Source organism: Hemitrygon akajei, chromosome 17 (assembly GCF_048418815.1).
Source record: "Hemitrygon akajei chromosome 17, sHemAka1.3, whole genome shotgun sequence".
NCBI lineage: Eukaryota > Metazoa > Chordata > Chondrichthyes > Myliobatiformes > Dasyatidae > Hemitrygon > Hemitrygon akajei.
In genome coordinates, this window is record NC_133140.1 from 59,489,385 (window position 1) to 59,507,277 (window position 17,893).

Consider the following 17,893-nt stretch of genomic DNA (forward strand, 5'->3'; position numbering starts at 1 on the left):
TGGGACAATGTCTCCCATCCACTCCATAATGTACTGGTTAGGCACAGGAGTACATTCAGCCGGAGTCTCATTCCACCCAGATGCAACACTGAGCATCATAGGAAGTCATTCCTGCCTGTGGCCATCAAACTTTACAACTCCTCCCTCAGAGTGTCAGACACCCTGAGCCAATAGCTGGTCCTGGACTTATTTCCACTTGGCATAATTAACTTATTATTATTTAACTATTTATGGTTTTATATTGCTATATTTCTACACTATTCTTGGTTGGTGCAGCCGTAACGAAACCCAATTTCCCTCGGGATCAATAAAGTATGTCTATCTGTCTGTCTGTCTTCCAGATCATTAATGTATATGGTGAAGAGTTGCGGGCCCAGCACCAAACCCAACCCCTGTGGCACACTGCTCACCACTAAGCGTTAAGTTCATCCCTTAAGCTTCTTGTCCTAGGGAAAAATGTACTCCTGAAACATTAGCTTATGCAGACGTTTCTCCAGCGGTGTCCCACGTTCTGCAGTAGTGATGGGAACCAGTGAAAAGTGACTCAGTTTACCATAGACTGCAGATCGGATTGTGGTACATTCTGGAGGCTCTAAAGAAGTGTGTATCGTAGATGACAAGACATCAAGGAGTATAGGAGGAACTTAATATACCATGTACTCACACAATCCAGGGCCTGAAGTAGCCCTCTTTGTGTAAAATAACACGACTACCTGAGCTGACATCTCATTTAGAGTTATAGAACACTATCGCACAGAGTCCCTTTGGCCCATCTAATCCATGCCAAGCTATTAATCCATCTAGTTCCATTGACCGGCACCTGAACCACAGCCCTCCATACCCTTCCCTTCTATGTATCTATCCAAATCTCTCTCTTAAACGTTGGAATTGAACACGCATCCACCACTTCCACTGGCAGTTAGACCGTGTTAAAGGCCTTGTTAAAGTTTACCATTATTGTCAATCTTGCATTGATTGGCCGAGGCAAAAAGCTGACCTTTTACATCTCTGATTAATAGAACCGAAGTTTTTTTTTCACATTCAGATTATCTTATCACTCAGTACCAGCCATCCACCTTGGGAGAGCTCATAGATGGACATTAGTAAACACACTTGCGCCAGTCACCTGGTATAGGCTTCACAGCCTAGATCGTAAGATGAGCAATTGTACATGATTGCTAAGGCAGACTGTGTTACTAATTAAATGTAGATGAGGAAGCTCTGAATGCTGAAGGTTGGGATCCTGCCCATTTGGTTTTATAGAGCCCATAGGCAAAAACTTATCGAGCTTACTGATTGAAAGGTTCCCAATAATGTTCCAAAACATTTAGCTATCTGGGCATTCCCATAGTAAAGACATGCAATATCATCTTTAGCATCAGGCAATCTTTGTATTTTAGCTCTGGCAAACTCTGAATCTAGATAAACAGATTTGCCCCTATGGGTGAAACCTTAAGTTTCCATTGGACAGACAGAAACCAACAGGTGTAGATTTTTCAGAAACTTGGATTAAATATTCTGAATTCAATGATGTCAGAAATTTAGTTAGCTAAACTAAATCCTTCAGTTGTTGAATGCATGTCTGTAAATATCAAAGTGGCATTACTAGATTCTGTTTGAAGGTTCCAATTCTTGAAACATGCCCAGTGATCAGACAGATGATCCATTCAAGCGACTTACTGTCTTTTTATTTGTGCTTTGGACTTCATCTCTGCTTCATGTAAGAAATTCATGTTCTTGATGATGCTGGCATTGAATAGTTGGAAGCCCCTATGGATAAAAATGACATTCATTCTTACAATTCAATCAACTTCTTAATATTGCTGTTGTTCAAAGTCAAGTTTATAAAATTTTCTTGAAGATACCAGCTAATCGTTCTCATCCTATTTGCTGTAGTGGGGTACACTTACACCTTTCTTACTCTCTTTCATACTCCTTGATAACTTTCATGTCTAGAAATTTATTTCCTTTTTAAAAATATTCAGTGATTTGGCTTGTACAGCTCCTCTGTACTGACAAGTTTCATTGGTTCACTTCTCTTCATCTCAGTCTGAAATCTCCTGACTTGTAAAATGCAACTGTTATCCTTGGTTCGAAACACAACCAATACAAGAATCCCAGCCACTTTCTGTCGATTACGTACATCAGAGCCTTCTATTGAATCCCTTCTCATTAGTTTAAGCTTGGTCGACTTAATCTCTTTTCACTTGGCAGTTCCAGCATCCCAGACATTACTTTACTGTACTCTTCCACAGAAAATCTATTCTTTCTTAGACAGAGTGACCAAAACTGCGCACAGTACTCCAAGGTTTTGTACAGTCCTTCTCAAGTTTTCACTCATGTCATTAAATCTCTTGCAATTAAGACCAAGCTACAAAGCAGTTCAATACCTGTTCAGTGTTGTAACATGAACAAAGTCACCGGAGGGACACTGAAGCTGGTGGATACAGAAGTGTTTTATTCAACGAAAATGAGCAGCCGGCATCCTATTGAGACCCTTCCGGAGGAAGAGGCCTGTTTGACCCAACATTACATGACATTTTATATGCTAAAGATCAAAGGATAATTCTATAGTTACAATGTATCTACAATGCTTCCTTTTAACTACATATAATCTTCACACCTTCTTCTTCGCACCCACACTCCGGACACCCAAAGTGATTGTTAATCAGCATTGTCTAGTTTTCGGTTAACTGGAGTTCACAGCTCGAGGAAACTATTGTCCAGGGCTGCATTTTACATTTAATCTACAATTCACGTTCAGGTCTAAAGATTGTTGCTGAAGTTAATATTTTGCTATATATCCTAACGCCAGAATATGCCCTAACATCTAGTATAATGTTTGTAGTGACTAGCCCACAATAAACAGTCCTTACTGCACATGGTTTGACATACAGAGCTTCCACTGGGGCTCAGAAGGTTCTCTAGACCCTTACTGGGAAACTTGGTAAAGGTTCATCGCACAATAAATCACTATTTTGGGCCACTGCTGTTATTTTACCTGGATGCTTGTAGCTTGGAGGCTCTCATGTCTGCTGTAATGTGTATGAAATAGTAGCTCAGGAAGATTCTGCGCTGAAGCAAAAGGAAAAAGAAGCAGATGCTATCCCAGATAATTCCAGCTTCACCCACCGGCAAAATACATTCTGAATCCTTTAAATTAGTTTCTGAAAAAGTATTGATAGACATACAATGAAGTTAGCATCAAAACCTACTTGAATATTTTATAAATAACGGAAAGTATAGTTGAACAATATTTTAAATATTATATCATGACAGCTGGCATTCAATCATTAACTAAACATTCAGCAATTTGAAGAACAGCAGCAGCTTGGAATATGAGCTTCATTTGAAATGCCTGTGCTTCAGCCTGACTGCAACCATGGCAGCTTAGCTTATAAGATTCTTCTTAAAGGCCACTTTGCTGAGGACAACACATCTCATGCACTGATGACACTGCCCTCGAGCAACGGAAAGCAGTTCACAAAATCGTCTACTTTTTACACCATAATTCATGAAAATCCAGAAGAAATAAAAGTATACTCTGGATCCCAGAGGAATAGCTTTCTTATGAATGGTAGTGCAAAATAGGGGATGGTGAATCCATAAGATGCTGGAGGACCTCAGCAGGTCAGGCAGCTTTGTATTTCCAGCATCTGAAGACTTTCTTGTGTTTATGGTGAATCCATACTCTGTTTGTTTCATTTACTTTTCTAATGAGATAAGACCATAGACATGGGAGCAGAATTAAGCCACTCAGACCATCGCCTCTGCTCAGTCATGTCATCATGGCCGATTGATTATCCATTTCAACCCCATTCTCCTGTCTTCTCCTCATAATCTTTGACACCTTTACCAATCAAGAGCCTGCCAGCCTCCACTTTAAATATACAGGCAGTCCCCGGGTTATGTATGAGTTCCGTTCCTGAGTCCGTCTTTAAGTTGGATTTGTAGGTAAGTCGGAACAAGTACATCTGGTATTATTTAGCGTCAGTTCGTCAAACGTTTGTCTTAGTATATAGTACATATTTTACCTTTCTATGCATATAAAACACTTAAGAAACATATGTATTCCAATAATTAAACTGCTGCGTTGCTTAGTAATAATTGTAGCTTTCATTGGTGCAGGGCCTTTCACAGGCTCCATTATTCTCACTTTATCCGTTATCCTTTAAAATTGTTCCGATCATTGACCGATTGTAGCCTAACGCTTTTCCAATGACCGATGGTGTTTCACCTCTTTCCAAACACTTTATTATTTCCACTTTATTTTTGATCGCGATCGCTTCCCGTCAATGGAACAGAAACACTGCGGGTGGCGGGTCCCGACCTCCGCCAGTTCCCAAAGTCCGCTGGGTCCTAAGGACCACCACACTGAGACAGGTTAAATGGGACAAGTGGGGGTGTGCTGGGTTTGGGTATTTGATCCTCCTCAATATTCCGCGTGGGTATTTAAACTGGAGGTGGCAGTGCTTTTTTTACGAGGTCAAGTTGTGAGCTCGACATCAACCCGGCACGGATGGTACGGGAGTCACTGGATTGACATCAACCTGGCACGGGAGCTGTCTGTCACTGGATCGAACTCGCTGATCTCACTGCGCCACCAGCCGACCGGAATGGGGGTGGGGGGGGGTCAGGGTGAATCTTACTAAGAAAAATTTAAGCCAAATACAAAGTTAAACACTCAACACAGTGTCAATGGCAATGACTTAAAATGGCGAACAGCGTCGCAATCCGACTTAAAATGGCAGACGGCATTCTCCTTCCTTGGTTCGTAAGTACAAGTTGTCCGTAAGTCGGACGTTCGTAACTCGGGGACTACCTGTACCCAATGACTTGGCCTCCACTCTCTAGCTAAAGAAATCCCCTTGCATCTCTGTCCTAAAGAGACATCCTTCCATTCTGAGGTTCTGCCCTCTGATCTTAGACTCCCCCACGACAGGAAACATCCGCTCCTCATCCACTTGAAAGCTGAACTGACTGCAGACTCACAACCACGGATTTTGCATCACTGCCCAAGCAGTTTATCCATTTGCACAGTTAGTCCTCAGACAAACCGAAAGTATGGTGCAGAGAATAAAAAAGCTCTTACCATTATAATAGCCTTTGATTGTGCAGTGCAAACTCAATAGCTGAATCATCCAACAGAAGTTATACTGGAGTTGCTTCAAGAAGACACACGCCAGGAGCTGCAGAAACCATCACACATGTCCATCTTACTTCTCTAAACAATCGCAGCTTGATACAACACTTGCTTGTAACTTACAGTGAAATGTATTCTTAGTAATAATCATTATGACTGTTCACACAGCTCTCAGACATCATCACTGAGAGAGTTCCCACATTTATTGCACCGATCACTGATTCTAAACAAAATATGCACCCCCATTGCAGAGTTTAAACATCAGGACTTCCTTATTTTTAACAGCTCAGTAGTTTACCGAAAACCAAACTTCCCATCATCTACCAACATTTTCTAATGAAACTATTATCAGGTCAAAGGACAATTGATAAAATCCAATGGTATTTTTGGAAACTGGAAAATTTCATATACATATTGTATTTATCACCTTATAATTATACACATATATTTATAAACATTTGTTACATATGACAATAATTATAGATACGGTTACATTAAAGTAAAATCTTTAGAAAACAAAGGATGGGGGGGGGGGGATCATGGCCTGAATTATTCAAATGATTCTGACTCGCCATATCTGTAAAATGCAACTTAATTCAATGACTGAAGAAAGTCCTTTGACAAATAAAATCATAATATCTTTAAAATGTTGTTGGTGAAGTTTAAACAAGGGCACATAGGGCTGGAGAGCCTCTCGAACAAGGAAAACTCTATAAAGTGGTTGAAAATGCCGAATGTTTAAGCAGCCTAATCTTCTGCCTAATTTGTCTGCATTTGTTAATCTGAATTGTAAAACGTAGCATTAACTTTAGGAAAAGCTGCTAACATCACATGGAGCTTAGAAATATAGAGGGCTATGGGTAACCACAGGTATTGTTCGGCTCAGCATTGTGGGTCGAAGGGCGTGTATTGTGCTGTAGGTTTTCTATCAGAATTCATGTATTGTTCTTTATTACTTCACAACATTGCTTTCTACACTTACCCAAAGTTTTGATAATGAAAATACTTACCGAGAGCATATTCTTTACAACAATGACTGAAACATTGTACATGATTAAGCAATCCCAAAAGTTTAAACGATTTGTTGCTGGCTTTACTAAAAGTTTTCTGCCAAACAGAAGCAAATAGAAGGAGGCAACCAAATAGCCAAGACCAAATAGACTTATTCGAGTGGAGCCAGCGGCGAAGATGACTGCCAGTACAAGCCAGTAGAGGTACCGGAAGACCCCAACTTTAATCATGTCCAGGTAGCATCTGCAGACAAGAACAAACTGCACATGAACTTCCACATTCAACAATTTCTGACCATACTGCCCAAGGCACTAAATGTAATCATTACAGAGGATAATTATAGTATAATTTTAGTCAGTCTGTTGGCAAAATATGATAAACCAGAATAATTTTGTATCATAGATCTTCTCCCAGTTGTAATATCGCAACGCCTCCAAAAACAAATGTTTAGCTAAATTAATTACACTGAGCCACAGGCAAAAGGGCTGAAAGCATTCTATTTCATTAAGATACTATAAGAACAGTTCTCCATCACTAGGAAAAATGTGAAACCTAAGACAGGTTTCTGGCACCTATGAAATAATATCATCGAATCAGCAGATCTAAAATCATATTGAAGGGCAGAGAAGCCTCTGTCAAACTTACCGGCAGTAAATAAAGTTTGGCACTGGATTCAGGTCCCTGCCTGCCATGGGATCAGTGTTATCTGTGTTTTCACCAGCGATGGTATGAATCTCCTCCTTCTTTTCATCAATAAACACTTGCCACTGATGGGACACGCACATGAGTAACAGAAAATCATCTGTGTTGGAAAGAACCAATAACCTGAGAATTGCCTACTGAACAAAAATGAGTTTTGTTTGATAATTATATAAAACTTGAACAGAAAATTATATTCCACTTATATATCTTGTATCTACTGCTCTGTCACACTTTGCACCCCTTTAAAAATGCAACTATTTGAGTCAGATGGGGGGGGGGGAGACGCCAAATTTATTTTAGAAAAAAATAGAAAAAAAACTGCAACTATTTGATGCTGATCAGTTCCAGCTTGAAACAGGGAATTGACAGATACCTGTCAATAAATGCTCACTCCAAATCAAAAAAAATCTTACTTCAAGACCCATCAATGAATATGAGCACAACTAGGCTGATTGACAGACTGTAGTAAGACCATTAGATATAAGAGTAGAATTAGGCCATTTGGCCCATCGTGTTTGCGCTGCCATTTCATCATGGCTGATCCATTTTTCTCAGCCCCAGTCTCCTCCCTTCTCCCATTATCACCTCATGTCCTGAATAATCAAGAATCTATCAACCTCTGCCTTACACATGCCCATGACTTGGCCTCCACAACTGTCTGTGGCAATGAATTCCACAGATTTACCACTCTCTGACTAAAGAAATTCCTCCTCATCTCCGTCCTAAAAGGACACCCTCTATTCTGAGGCTGTGTCCTCTGATTCCCCCACCACAGGAAACATCCTCTCCACATCCACTCTGTTGAGGCCTTTCACCATTCAATAGGTTTCAGTGAGGTCATCCTCCACCCCCCCCCCCCCCCCAATTCTTCCGAATTCCAGTTAGTAGAGGCCCAGAGCCTTCAAATGCTCAGGAAAGTCACACCACCAAGGATCAATATCTTAATTGCAGCAGTTCAGCACATCAGTCAGCAGAATTTCAAAACACATTGGAGAAATTCTTCTCTGTCCCAGCTAGAGATCTCTCTTCAATCAACAGCAGTAAAAGTTAATTATCCCTTGATGTTGTTGTGGCTTCTGGACTGTTCCTCCACTTCAACGTTCTCTTTACTTCAGAGCAACAGACAAAGTGTTTCTGGCATTTTATTGAGAAATGTAGTTAAACAGCATGAGGACTAGATTTGCTAGCTTCCAACTTGGATTTGATGTGTGATGTAATCCACATGCTTGATTTTTTGCTGTCTGGCAATAACATGTTCAACCAACACTTGAACTCTGTTGCTGAGGGGTTGTGAGCTTAGCAACAGGTCCACATCGTCAGCGGCCGGCTTCAGATAAGATCGGCAGCCTTGTTTGGGGGTGGCCTGCAAAGAAATTAATCCCAAGGCAGGATATGACAACACATAAGTACTTTGATAGTAAATTTATTTTGAACTTTGAACTGTTAAAGCAGTGTCAGATTTCAGTAATAACAACTTCATCTACGTGCTGAAGTGAGACAAGTGACTGAATTTCAGGAAGGAGTGCACCCTGTGGAGGAGGGAAGGGGGTAGAGAGGCAGGAAAGACCCACCGAGTATCCCCCTGAATTGCAAGCAGTATTACCCTATGTGTGCACAATCATAGCTACACTGCATTCCGAGAGGGATACAACCCACCCACTGGCTAATAAAAGCCAATGAGAGAATGGTTGGTGTAAAATCTAGACAATTAGTCAAAAAATGTCCTTAACATTATAGATGGTTAGCAACTCAATACAAATCCAGAAAACACTTAGAAAACATACTTGATTCGCAGTATGAATTGATTTCATATTCAAATCATGTTGTGAATATGAATATTCACATTGTTAATATTCATACAGGTATTATGAATATTGAATATTAAGATTGAGTCATTCATATTGGCAGAATAACATGAAAGATATGAGAAATCCGTCAACAACTAGTTCAAAGTTAAGTACGTGCATGTCACCATGTATACCCTGAGAGATTCGTTTTCTTGGAGGCATTCACAGTAAATACAAAAAGATACAATAGAATCAATGAAAAACAGCACAAAAAAAAAGGCAGGCAAACAACCGATGTGCAAAGACATCAAATTGTGCAAATACAGAACAGAAACAAAAACAATAATAATAATAATAATAAATAAACAAACAAATAAATAAATAATGAATATTAAGAACACAACTTGGAGAGTCCTTGAAGAGTCCATATGTTGTGGAATCAGTTCAGAATTGGTTATGTGAGTGAAGTTATCCCCTCTGGTTCAGGAGGCTGATGGTTGAGGGATAATAACTGTTCCTGAAACTGGTGGTTTGGGACGAAAGGCTCCAGTACCTCCTTCCTGATGGCAGCAGCGAGAAGACAGCAAGGCCTGGATGATGGGGGTCCTTGATGACTGAGGCTGCTTTCCTCTGACAGCACTCCTACAGACGTACCCCGACTAAGTGGAGAGTTACTGACAGCCCTTTTAGATAGCACTGCCTGAGATCCCTCAGGCTGCAAAAGCCATGAGTAGCTGCGCAAGTTTGCGAACATGTTACCTGGAGTATTGTGCTCCAAAATGGTGGCATGGGCATTCAGCACAGCCTAGCCTGTGAGTGTTAGCTGTACATGGGGGCAACCCGGTAGCATAGCGGTTAGCACAACGCTTTACAGTACCAGCGACCGGGGTTCAATTCCCACCACTGCCTGTGAGGAGCTTGTACGTTCTCCCTGTGACCGCGATCCAAAGACATACCTGTTGGTAAGTTAGTTAGTCATTGTAAACTGTCCTGTGAATTGGCTAGGATTAACTCAGGGGATGGCTCAAAGAGCTGTATCTCAATAAATAGATAAATAAAGGCCGATGAAGCTGCTCCAGCTTATGCCACATGTGTGATGTCCTCACCAGAATTAACAACCAGAGGAGGCTGACTCCGCTCACTTCTTTCCTTTTCTTCTTCTCCTCAACACAAAACAATCCTTTAACAACCTAGCATCCATTTCCCAGCTTGGAGACAAGTCACACTTTTCCATTTTTATCTAAGCGAAAAGGCTTCTTACTAAACATGGAGAATGGAAATGATTACGAGAACTGACCGCGGTGGATGACTCCCATGGATAGCTTTGTGCTACAAGGACTATGCAACCACTTTTCTCTGTGACGACTCAGTGCATCCATGTGTGGGTTATACAGTAGAGCTATGATGCTCAGTTCTCTGCTCTGACCACTGTGATGTGTGTGACCTACTTGGATTTGAGGCCGAAGAGTGCCCTAGGAAAGCCTTTTCCATTTACCCCTGAAGGGACAGACATCCATGTATGAGGCACTATTCAAAGCACAGGGTTAACCGGTAATGTGGAAGTGTGGAAGCCCAGTGCCCACTTGCTCTTTCATTACTACTCTTTCCTGGCTCACCTGCTCGTCCCCATTGGTACAGGGTGAAAGCTGCCCAGGGTTAGCCTGTTACACTGTCACTATACAGCCTGCAAGGACACATTACCTTATGTTTTGCTTCCGAATCTAGAATCCATCAAACTGCATATCTGGTGCTTCTTTTAAACAGCGAAGTTAAAAAGCAGTGAGTGTGGGATGTTACTGAATCCACTCAAGCACAGACTTTTAAATTATATGGCATTACAGTGGCTAGCCCTTGTTACTTCCCATGTGCCTTCACATCACCCTCCCCCACCTCCTAACAGGTCAGGTGTTGAGTGTCCAGCCCAGATGGCAATAAAGCAAGGATGTTATGTCCAACACTGATGAACTACTGGCTCAGACCCAGCTGAAATATCTTTTGAAATCTGAGCGCCAGGGACCAGGGACAACCCTAAGGCTTTGGACAGGCTACAGTGGAGAATAACTGGACGAGTTCCAGGGTGGAAGGTGACAGTTATGTGAACAGGCCTGGAAATTTGGAGCTCTTAGAGAAGGGAAGACTGAGATAAGATTTAGCAGGGTTGTTTAGGCTATGAAGAGCTTATAGTAAGTTTCCAATGACTGTAGGTTCATTCGCCAGAAGAGACAATTAGGAGGAGATAACAATTCAGGTTTTCGGGTTAACAGGAGGCGAATGGAGTTTTATACTTTGCTCCCGAAAGAGCCAGCCCCATAGACTCAGCGAGCCAGGCAGCCAGAGCCACAGAATTCTGCGATTCCATCAGTCCATTTGCAGGTCAGATCATGAATAAAAGCTGAAGGAGAGTAAAAATTCTCCTGCATTTTCCTGATTGCAGGAATTCTGAACTAAAGCAGAGAACTCTGGAAGGCTACAGTCGAGCAGACAGCAACAATGGAAAGAAAACAGGAACTCTGGCCTGTTGCATTCCCCTGAAAGCTGCAGTATCAGCTCTGTTCCTCTCCCTGTTGATGTTGCCTGCTTTGTAAGTACATTGGCTGCAGAATAAAAGGCAATAACACGTAGGGTAATAAATTCAGACTGAGACAGTGACACAAAGTTCACAATAAGGGTTATTCACAACAAGAATGGAGGAGCAACTCTTTTTCCAATAAATGAGAGCACAGCCAGCAGGCAAGAGAGATGGTCGCCATGAGCACAAAATGTCATGGATTTACAAATAAAGAAAATATCTTTCATTTTTAAAACATATTTGTGTTAATTATTGTAAACAAAGGCATGCTTGTAACCGTTTTCAAAAGTGCCTCAAGTCCATCAAAAGGTAAAGACACGAGGCTGAATGGCTTGTTCCACACAGGATTGAGCACCGATGTAACTCAGCAGTTAGTGGGGCTGCCTTGCAGCTCCCGAGACTCGGGTTCAGTATCGACCATGTGTTGTGTGAGCTGTGTGTTCATGCTGGGTCCTCTGCTTTCTTACCACATCCTGAAGATATGGTGGTAGGTTAAATGGATACTATAAAGTCCAGGTAGACGGCAGGCAAATACAGTGCGGAGATGCTGGAGGGGTTGGGGTAAGAGAGAGAGAGAGAGAGAGTGAGCGAGTGAGAGTGAGAGAGTGTCTGTGAGAGAGAGAGGGAGAGTGAGAGTAAGAGAGTGAGAAAGAGTGAGGAAGAGTGAGAGAGTGTGTGTGTGAGAAAGAGAGAGTGAGCGTAAGAGTGAGAAAGAGTGAGAGTGAGAGAGTGTGTGTGTGAGAGAGAGGGAGAGTGAGAGTAAGAGTGAGAAAGAGTGAGAGTGAGAGTAAGAGAGTGAGAAAGAGTGAGAGTGTGTGAGTGAGAGAGAGAGAGGGAGAGTGAGCGTAAGTGAGAAAGAGTGAGAGTGAGAGAGTGTGTGTGTGTGTGAGAGAGAGAGAGAGAGTGTGTGAGAGAGAGAGAGGGAGAGTGAGAGTAAGAGAGTGACAAAGAGTGAGAGTGAGAGAGTGTGTGTGAGAGAGAGAGTGAGAGAATGTGTGTATGTGAGAGAGAGAGAGAGAGAGAAAAGTTTGCAGGGCTTTGGTAGGATAAACTGCAACGAGTATTTCTGACGTGGTTGTTCAGTTGGGAACTGGGATGGATTTGAGGGACTGAAACACAAGTCACCTCAGAAACATCAAACGTGAGAACCTGCAATGCAAGTTCATTTCACAGATCTTATAACTTAAATCGCCAACTCATTTCAGACACATTGCTGGATTGACATTAAATTTCAAAGAAAAGGGAGAGAATCATTAAATGCAAGATGTTTCCTCGGTTTCATCTTTCTGAAATGAAGCTCTGTTTCACCCTTTGAGAGGGTTATGTAATGAAGATAGGGTTATATAACCTCGTCAACACAACATTCTTGTATCTGACAGATTCCGGACAGCCACCACTGGAGGTAACTAAACTGCTCATGGAGTTGGATCACTCTGGGAATATAAACAATCATACACTTCAATGATAAGAGAAAGAAACAGATAGGTTGGCTCCCAAACCTCCCTGAATCTCACAAACTTTTTTTCTGGCTCACAAAACAAAGTGGGCTGATGGTTGAAAACCCATCAGCTACCATTGGGGAAATATGCTTGATAGAAAATAGGGAAAAGGGAGAATTAGAGGGAAATAAAAAGAGAAAATGATAGAAGCAGCACTCCAAACTGCATATCAAAAGGGAAATCAGTAACATTTTAACTCCCTGATCTTTTATCAGAATTAGGTAAAAATCACGAAGTGCCTTGCTAGCAAATCCAATACTAATCATTAAACTCCTTAAATCACTTAATTCCAGATTTATAGTGCCAATATTAAATTCTTTATATACTCTCTTAAGCATTTCAGTTATTTGAACTGCCTAAGCTGCTTTTAATAAGGGAGGCTGGATTCTGTCAGACTTTAAAAAATTGTACAAGGCAAAAGGAAGTACTGAACTCCCCAAATACCTCAGGATGAGGCTCAAGAGAAACACTAAATGTCTGATACATGCACATTGAATTGATACCCAAAAACTCCCACAGTCCATCAGCTTTTATTAGCTTGCAATTTTATAGCTTGCAATTTTTTATATCCTTATAATTTTTATGTTTGTATAGGCAGCCTGCGTCACCCTTGACTTGTATACCAGAGGTTTTTAAACTCAGAGGACGCAGATTCAAGATAACTGGCAAAATAAACTGTTTGCAGCAACTACTTATTTTAAATCCAGATTTATGATCCGGCACGCAACACCTGACAGGATGAAGGAAAAAGATATCAGAATTATTAATGCAACTAATTAAATGCACCCCCGGATTTAATTTTATTTTCAGGATAGCACAAAATTAGGGATGTGGAGCTAGGCAGTTTATCAGTAGCAGTATACCATTAAAATGTTACATAATGATCTGTACAAGTACTAAGAAAGGCTAAATCAATAATCCATTCCTAGTTTAATGTTCCTTTGCAGTAATGTAACATTTGTAAGAAAATGAGTTGAAAATACAAAGAAGCTCAGTTCTCTTCTTACAATTTCTAAAGTTAGGAACAGTGGAAATATTTTTTGTCACTACATGACTGTGAGCTGAAATTAATATTCATGAATGTTTACTGATAAGAATCTAATACTGCCAAGCCTTGATTTATATCCCAAAAGCAAGTGTGTCCAGGCCAGTGCACAAAAACCAGGGTATGTTTCTGATGGGATATTTCTTTCCAAAAGTTGGCACAGGCATACTGACTGAATGGTCTCCTCTGTGGTAAATGATTCAATTGAAGTCACTGCTATTTACCAGAAACCTGGAAATTCAAATACGTTACTCTTGTGCTCTATCTCATGGAATTAATCAGAAAAACATTTAACACTCATATATTTGCTCTGCTTTCTCAGTACATGCCATCCAGATCACTGGACATGGATAATCAAGTGGAAATCTTGTTACATGTCACGTGCAACTTCATTTTTGTGCAAACAGGACTTGAAAACAGCAAAAGCTTCAAAAAATTGAACCAATTGGTGGACCAAATCCTTCCAGAGCATTATTTAGCAGAGCCCCAACATTACCCAAGGCATGGCTAGGCACTGCAGGCATCCACCAACTTCACAGCACAAGACACAGGAGCAGAATTAGGCCATTTGGCCCATCGAGTTTGCTCTGCCATTTCAATTATGGCTGATTTATTTTCCCTCTCAACCTCATTCTCCTGCTTTCTCCCCGTTACCTTTGATACCTGAACAAATCAAAAACCTATCAACCTCTGGTTTAAATACACCCAATGAACTGGCCTCCACAGATTCACCAACCTCTGGATAAAGAAATTCCTTTTCATCTCTGTTCTAAAGGGACACCCTTCTCTTCTGAGGGCTTGTCCTCTTGTTCTAGACTCTACTACTGTACTGGAAAATAATCTCCGCATAAACTCTGTCTAGGCCTTGCACAGGCTTCTGTAAATATTCTTTCAAACTGATTGGTTTTGATGTCCTTGGTCATCTCAATAGTCTTGCTCCACCCAACCCAATGGCGCTCTTGTCCAACCTCCTGCTTGTCATTGTCAGCTGCGTGACCACCTTCACAATCGGCCATTCCCTATTTGTTTCCCTGACTAAGTCAGTGATGAACTCCCCGCTAGACCCCAATGACTGACCTACACCAAAACTATCACCTTATTTGTGAACATCTCAGTTTACTACCCTGCACCCTTTTCCCTACACATTATGACCCTAGTCTTGAGGAGGAAATACAAATCTCTGTGGCTGGTGCTTCTAGATTCAAACATTGATCCATACTTACAGAAAAGATGTGTGGAACTAGGGGCAGCCACAAAGTCAGGAAGATAGAACCATTTAATGAAGCTGGAGTGAATGGTAATATGGGATGGCCATCTCCATGGGTAATCTGTGAAGGATTAATGAAATATTCTGTTTACTCTCTTAAAATAATTTAACGTTCAGGGCTGACATTTGTAAAACTAAAGGTTTTCTAAACCTCCGATGTCCACCAACCCGCACTCTATCACAATCAGGCCCAAGAACATCTCGGTGGGGGAGAGCTAAGGCAAACATTCTGCCAGTTATCCCTAAGCAATTTAGCATGGCTGATCACAATCTCAGAACACAGCTGCTTCATATTCAGCATGAAGTGGTTAAAGGCCAAGGTCGCTCAATACATTACTTTGGTATGAAACCATTCGGGCCAGGGGAGGCAAGGTGCTCCTCTGAACCAAAAAGGCTTCTCTGGCCTTCCATGTATTGGCTTTGCCACTCCTTCCCAGGGTTTGGATCTTTATCCAGATTCTCAACGGGACACTAATTTACTGATGGGCTTTCTTCCTCTGGGTTTTAGATTCAGTGTTTGCCTTGCTGGAAGATTTGAGCTGGAATATTCAAATGAGAAACACATTCTTCTTGACGGACACAAACAAAATAACACATCCAATTACCTCAGCAGTGAACATGATAATAAAATAGCATGACAATTTAGTGGAAGGCAAGGACATCAATCTCTCTCTTTGTTTCAATATCACTTCCTGCTGAAAACACTGAGGAGCTGAGAACACATTTTCAGCAGACTGATCCGTATTACTTTCTCAGGAGATCAGAATTTTTAGGGGTGTTAACGCTATCACAATGTTGAAGGTTGTGCACAGTTTAAGAGGAGTAGTATGGAAGCTTAATTGTCTTCAAAGTTGCTGTAGAATTTGGGCCTCAGTTTCACTTAAAAGAGTCAAACCACCGTGGATAAGTTCAGCTTCAGAACCCCGGCACCAATGTTTCGTCCATACAACGCTCAGTGAGAAATTGAATGGACAGAATCACACGGTAACAGAACAAGACCAACCTTTCCTTCCGTTAAAGGAAATTTACAAATAAACGAGCTTGGTGGCTCGCTACCTGTTTTTTTACCTAGAAAAATCTTTGCTTTCTATCTTCCAACGCCCAATTAGAGAGAGTTTTTGAGTTAGTTTTCACAGGCTCTGGTTGCTGCTCAGTCTCTGGTGAAATATATAGCTCACGAGAACAGCTTTGGCCGAGGCCAGGCAGCCAGCACTCTCATTCTCATTGAGGGACATATAACACATTGTTTTAAATGGAAGTCTGTGCCCCTTGCTGCATGCACTTCCAAGCCCGGCATAATCAAGCTCGAGTAAGTTCACTAGGTCACAAAAGAACTCTCAATTATGTAACAATTTTCAATTTAGTGAGAGAGCTCTTAGTTAGGTGAAACGGAAACTCCTCTTTCTCCCTTATTAGGGAGGGAGAGAGAGAGCCTGTGGTGTGTCAAATACCCGGTGAACAAGTAGTACTGCAAGTCTGCGTCTTTGCTCACACTTGAGTGCTCAGTGGAGGGTGCCTATGCTTATTTTTTTGCCGGTGGGGGGGAGGGAGGATGGTTGCTTGCTGCCGCTTATGCACAGGAGGGAGGGGAGCTGGGGGGGTACTTTGGGGTTCTAACATTTAACTGTCATTCACTCTTTGGGGACACCCCTCTGTTTTTGTGGATGTTTGTGAAGAAAAGGCATTTCAGGATGTATATTGTATACATTTCTCTGACATTAAATTGTACCCTTGAAACATTTGAGACCTCTAATGTGGCAGATAATCAAGATGGTGTATATTTAATTACACCTTACCTGATTTTTGCATCCTTTATCAAAGAGTATTCAAACTAAGTCAAAATCCCAAATTTAATGCCCACTTCTCAAAGTAATGGAATTCAAAAATCTTAACTAAATCCAGACAAAGTGGATTCAGACTTGGGGGAACACAATGGGCATTCCACACTTTGCAATGATCTGTAATTACAACCAAACGTGCCATAGCTGTGAGATCTCCATGTCCACCCAACTCTGTGCATCTTACTGGAATTTAAAAGTGTTACAGCTCATGTAAAACTAAAGAGGCATGGATGGTTTGGCCTGACCTTTAGCTCCCTAAACAGCTGCATGCAACAGTAGTGGTTAGTTGTGTGATTGAATCCTAGGTACAGAGATCACACAAAGAATGTTGCACAGCCTTTCAAAGTGCATCACTGTCAAGGTTAAAGCAGCCCACTAAACTGCACTCCCCCTCCCGAAGCACTGCGCACCCTGTGTTTCCACAGCAGCAGCTCACCAAGGCTCCTTCAGGAGCTCCTCCCAAACCCATGATGCCCAGAGAGTCGTGGAGAACCAATCCCTGCCTATTGCCCTCCAAATCAGAAACCATCCTGACTTTATCAAAACCTGGGTCAAACACTTGGAACCTCCTAACAGCACATTGAGGGAGCCTTCATCACCAGGACCAGCATAGTTCAAAACAACTACTTCTCTTGGGCCTTTAACAATTCACATTAAGTGCTGGCCTTGCCAGGCACATCCACATCCCACCTGCAATAGAAGGACAATAGGGAAGAACTCCATACCTAGACAGAGAGCTGGCGGAATTCCCAGGCACAGGAGGTACTGGAACAACAGGAAAAGGGACAGGAAGAGGCAGTACTTGGGCCAAAGCCTGGCAATCGCCTGCCGTTTACGTTGGGTCACAATGGCAATTAACCAGCTGGCATGAATTATTGCGAGAAAGTTCATCCGCTGCCCAATCACGTTAACCGTCATTAAGAGGCAAACCTGGGAGAAAGAACATACGGAAGTACATCACTCAAGGCAAGCACAAGAAGCTGCGATTCTGAAACAATGTAGATATCTAGGACAGAAGCACAATTTTTG

At 41.7% G+C, this 17,893-nt stretch overlaps 1 protein-coding gene across 1 annotated transcript in view; it reads right to left on the bottom strand.

The window, feature by feature from the left end:
* The window catches only part of piezo1 (piezo type mechanosensitive ion channel component 1 (Er blood group)), a 285,867-nt gene that overhangs the window by 47,228 nt on the left and 220,746 nt on the right, over nt 1-17,893 (bottom strand). The window contains exons 23-29 of the mRNA XM_073070242.1: nt 17,590-17,794; nt 14,980-15,084; nt 6,800-6,956; nt 6,154-6,397; nt 5,093-5,189; nt 3,002-3,167; nt 1,681-1,770 (exon numbers count right to left, since the gene is read on the bottom strand). Coding sequence (XP_072926343.1) covers nt 1,681-1,770; nt 3,002-3,167; nt 5,093-5,189; nt 6,154-6,397; nt 6,800-6,956; nt 14,980-15,084; nt 17,590-17,794 — 1,064 coding nt within the window. The remainder of the gene's footprint in view (nt 1-1,680; nt 1,771-3,001; nt 3,168-5,092; nt 5,190-6,153; nt 6,398-6,799; nt 6,957-14,979; nt 15,085-17,589; nt 17,795-17,893) is intronic.